This window comes from Poecilia latipinna, unplaced genomic scaffold (genome assembly GCF_001443285.1).
Source record: "Poecilia latipinna isolate Pla-1442-1.1 unplaced genomic scaffold, P_latipinna-1.0 Scaffold969, whole genome shotgun sequence".
In the NCBI taxonomy this organism is placed as follows: Eukaryota; Metazoa; Chordata; class Actinopteri; order Cyprinodontiformes; family Poeciliidae; genus Poecilia; species Poecilia latipinna.
In genome coordinates, this window is record NW_015113585.1 from 104563 (window position 1) to 108903 (window position 4341).

The 4341-nt window shown below is 35.0% G+C and overlaps 1 protein-coding gene across 1 annotated transcript; it reads right to left on the minus strand.

The window, feature by feature from the left end:
* Positions 1 to 2891: 2891 nt before the first annotated feature.
* On the minus strand, positions 2892 to 3940 carry LOC106958197 (olfactory receptor 11H6-like). The gene has a single exon (XM_015049979.1). The coding sequence runs from the start codon at positions 3853 to 3855 to the stop codon at positions 2932 to 2934; it is 924 nt and encodes a 307-aa protein (XP_014905465.1). The 5' UTR covers positions 3856 to 3940; the 3' UTR covers positions 2892 to 2931.
* Positions 3941 to 4341: the final 401 nt, after the last annotated feature.

Below are 4341 nucleotides of genomic sequence, written 5' to 3' on the forward strand. Positions count from 1 at the left end.
GAGCCTGCAGAAGGCAGCCTGAATAAGAGATGACATGAACAGGAGAGAGCAGATCTGACAGAAATTTAGGATAGAAACCTGCTGTTCCATAAAGAGCATTCATACAAATAGCACAGAGAAAAATATACATTGGTTCATGGAGCTCATTATTTAAGATTATAATCAGAACAACACAAACATTTGCAAGGATGATTATTAAGTAACACACCAAAGTGAGAAAGAAAATAATTGATCTGTAATTCCTTGTCTCATTTAAACCTGAGAGAAAAAACATTGAAATAGCTGAAACATTGTTCATCGTGGTTGAGAAGTGTAACCCTGCCCTTTGACCAGCTCTGTAACAGTGTCTAATGTTTGTCTGTTGAATATAGCAAAAGCTACAGCTGCAGTGGGATTTCAAACCAACCAATAATCCTTCTTTCCAGCAATGCAGCTCATTGACTGGGAGGACACTAGAGACTTCAACAAGTCTCACTTGACTCTACAGAAACACACACCTAGATTGAACCTAAATCAATTCCCCCTTGAAATAATGGTACTGCCTAATCCAAACATGAAAGGCATCTTACATCATGATCCACAGGTGCTTTTGTTTTAGTTATTTTGTTCTCCTTTCTGACTGTTTATGGGTCTCTTTTAGATAGAAAAGTTATTTCCATCTTCTAATGTTTACTATTGCCTTTTCTATTAATGATAAGTTGCTTTAAATGTTGCATTAAAAATCCATTAAAAGTGCCAACTTTGCATGATTTTGTAAATAATGACAATTTAATGCAAAGTTAGCACTTTTAATGGACTTTCAATGCAAGTTTTAGAGCAACTTTGCATTAAAAGTGTCATTATTTACCGAATGACACTTCATGACAACAGTCATACAGATTCATAAAGACTTCTTTATGTTCATGACATGTGTTATGTCATGTTTGTGACATGTGTTATGTCAGTCTTATTCACACCCCCTCAAATAAAGTGTTACCAAATACTCTTTTTGTTAATGTAAGTCTGTTTGCCAAAGTCTTCAGTTCTGTATCTCACAGAGGCAGAGACAACCAGTGAACCCTCAATAAACTTAAATCCACAGGTGTTTGTGTTTTAGTTTTGTTGTGCTCCTTTCTGATTGTTTCTGTGTTTATTTCTGCTAGGACAAGGTAAAAAGCCTGGACATCTGGGAGAGGCTCAGAGAAGAGCCGCTGCCCCTCCAGAGTGAGAGGAGACAGTTAAGGTGTCTCGGGCTCCTGGTCTTGGTTTTGGATAGTTAAGCCTCAGTCTTGGTCTTGATCACATGATTCCTTTATTTTGGCACAAAGCAGCGTGGGGAAAACACTGCAGGCAGGTGCTGTACAGAATGGCATGCTTCTCATTGAGTCTGTGAAAAAATAATTTGTGGAATTCTGACTATTCGAGCCTGATGTACTCATGCACACCTCCTCTATTACCTACATGCTAACCTCTCAGACGTTGGCTCCTAACCCTATTTCCAAACCCACAGAGTTTTAAGGAGGTGCACTTAAATAATACATCTGTGAGCGTTCAACCGTGTAGTTTCCCACTCCTAAAATGACAGTGGCAGTGTGTAAACTTCATTTAATGTAAATGTGGCAATCAGAAAATGTATTTTTTGAAATCTCCACATCACTTGCATTGCTTTTTGCCTCAATTACCTTTTTGTTTTTCCACTTTCCTCTGTGGTTCCTATTGTTAATCATGAAATAACATTGAATGTCAGTGTGTTCAAACACACATGGATACTCATGAGCTGCTTTGCACTGAGCAGCTCATGCGAGATGTAGAGGTCTGAACAAATGTTTAGGTCCTTGCAGGTGTGCATGCACATGGTTTTATAAATCTTGATTTTTCTTTAGGTGTATGTCATTTTGGGCTTTTGGATACAGTTTTATGAATCCTACTCAATCCTTTAAAAATGAGACCCCAAGTCTTTATAAAAACAATTTATTAGCAAATCTTACAGGCTGCTGTATGATACCTTGCATGTAAGAAATAAAAAAAATAGAAAATCTTTGACCTGCATATCATATTACACATATTAAGTTGAAAGTTAATAAAATAAGAGCTTATTATAGAGAGTTGTGAATCTTGTGACACAAATAATGTTTTTCTACCAACAAGCCTGAACACATTATTCCACAGATTGAGGGAAAGGGTGTAGTAATTCCTGCTGTCTCTTAACACAATGGCAACTTGTGTTATTTGTGCAATTAATTGCTCAGTCAGTTTTATAGAGCACTTTTCAGACATTTCAACACAAAGAGCTTAAGGAGACAAAAACAGGAGATGACAATCAAAACAACAGAAACAACTAGAAAAATAAGGTCAAGAATAATGGAGAAAAAATAATTACAGTGCAGTTATGATGATTAAAAATTCGTTCAAACTACAATTGTATTTTTTTCTTACCTTAAATACAATATATTAGAAGGTAAGTTACAATAAGTCATATTCAAATGTTACAATAAGTCATATTCAAATCGAAAATGCATTTTGATGATGCTTGTCTTACAGATTAAAAGTGCCATTGGAAAATAACAATCCTTAACAAACTTCTAATAAAGCCAACATTTCTGCATTAATGTTTTAATGCATAAAAGTCTGATTTTGTCTGATGTAATAATATAATCATAAATGTTGTTCTTTCATTATCTTTAAACAAAAACAAAACATCATAAACAGAAAAAAACATCAGAGTAGTGATGTGTTTCCCTGAATGAATTGAGTTACTTATTTAAAAGTATTCTTCAATCGTATTCTAATTTACTGAATATGAGTGAATGCTAATTACAACCAAAAAAGGAAAACATTTGGTTGAATTGAATGAAAGGAGTTAAGAAAATAAAAGGAGAAACGATGGTTAAAACACTTGAAATGATCATATATTTATTTTTTACAAAAACAAAAAAAAGTAAGACAAGAGTGTCAATTCATTTTCAGAGATGCAATAATTTTGTTTCTTATTTGAGTCAACTTAAAACCATATATCAGTGGATTCATTATAGGAGGAATGATGAGAAATTCTATTGAAACAAAGTATTTAAGAGTTGGTGGTAAATGATTGGACTCAAATCGAATATATATGACATCAAAAAGTATCGTTACTGAAAATGATATCAAGGAAATCAAATGAGGCACGCATGTTTGCATGAATTTTTTTCTGTTTTCCAAAGAACTGAAACATGTTTTGATGAGAAACATGTAGGACCACGCGATTACAACACTGTGGAGGCCGTAAATTATTATTGTGAGATTTGAAACTACGTTGTTCACAAAAGTTTCAGCTGGAAAACAAGCAAGTAAAACAATACTCCCGTTCATACAAATAAGTCTGTTTAAATACGAGCTGCATAATTTCAACCTAGATGTAAGAAAAGTGCTTACAGATACAATGCAGAAAGGTGTGACCCAGGCAAGACAAATTAAAGTGATGACTCTCTGATTTGGCAAGACAGAGTGGTACTCCAGTGGTCGACATATAGCCAGATACCGGTCATATGCCATGAGGGCAAGGATGGACAGATCGCTGCAGCCAAAGGAGTACAACACCTGAGCCTGCAGAAGGCAGCCTGAATAAGAGATGACATGAACAGGAGAGAGCAGATCTGACAGAAATTTAGGATAGAAAGCTGCTGTTCCATAAATAGTATTCAAGCAAAAAGCACAGAGCAGAATATACATTGGTTCATGGAATTCATTATTCAAGATTATTGTCAAAACAAGACAAACATTCACAAGGATGATTATGGAGTAACACAGAAAACTGAGAAAGAAAAATAGTGACCTGTAATGTCTTGTCTCATTTAAGCCTGAAAGTAAAAACATTGAAACTGTTGAAACATTGTTCATTTTGGTTAAGAAAATGTATCTTTGCACTCTTACAGAGTCCTTCCTTGCTTCTCTGTTGAATTTAGAAAGTCCTACAGTAGCTGTGATTTCAAATACCCTCCTTTCAGGCACTGCAGCAGAATGACTTGACTTGATACTTCATGAAGATAAAGTTGGTTCCACAGAGACTGACATGTGGGACACCACGGGGAGGCTGCAATTACGAAATTGCAGAAGCCTGGCTACAGCAGTCAGGTGAGAAAATAAATAAAAATGATTAACATTACAAACATTCACATTCATGATTCATAAGGCCTAAAACCCCTGCATGCATACTATCAAATACTTCAACACACAACACAATTAAAAAAATTATCTCATTTACATTTTATACAAATGGAAATGCATGTTACACATAACAGTGATTCTTGAGAATAGGGACAAAACAGGTCCTATGGATAAAGCACCAAATTTGAATAAAATATACACACAATATAATTGTTTCAA

Coding starts and splice junctions, on each gene's coding strand:
- LOC106958197 (XM_015049979.1), bottom strand. CDS start 3,855: ATGAACAATGTTTCAACAGTTTCAATGTTTTTACTTTCAGGCTTAAAT.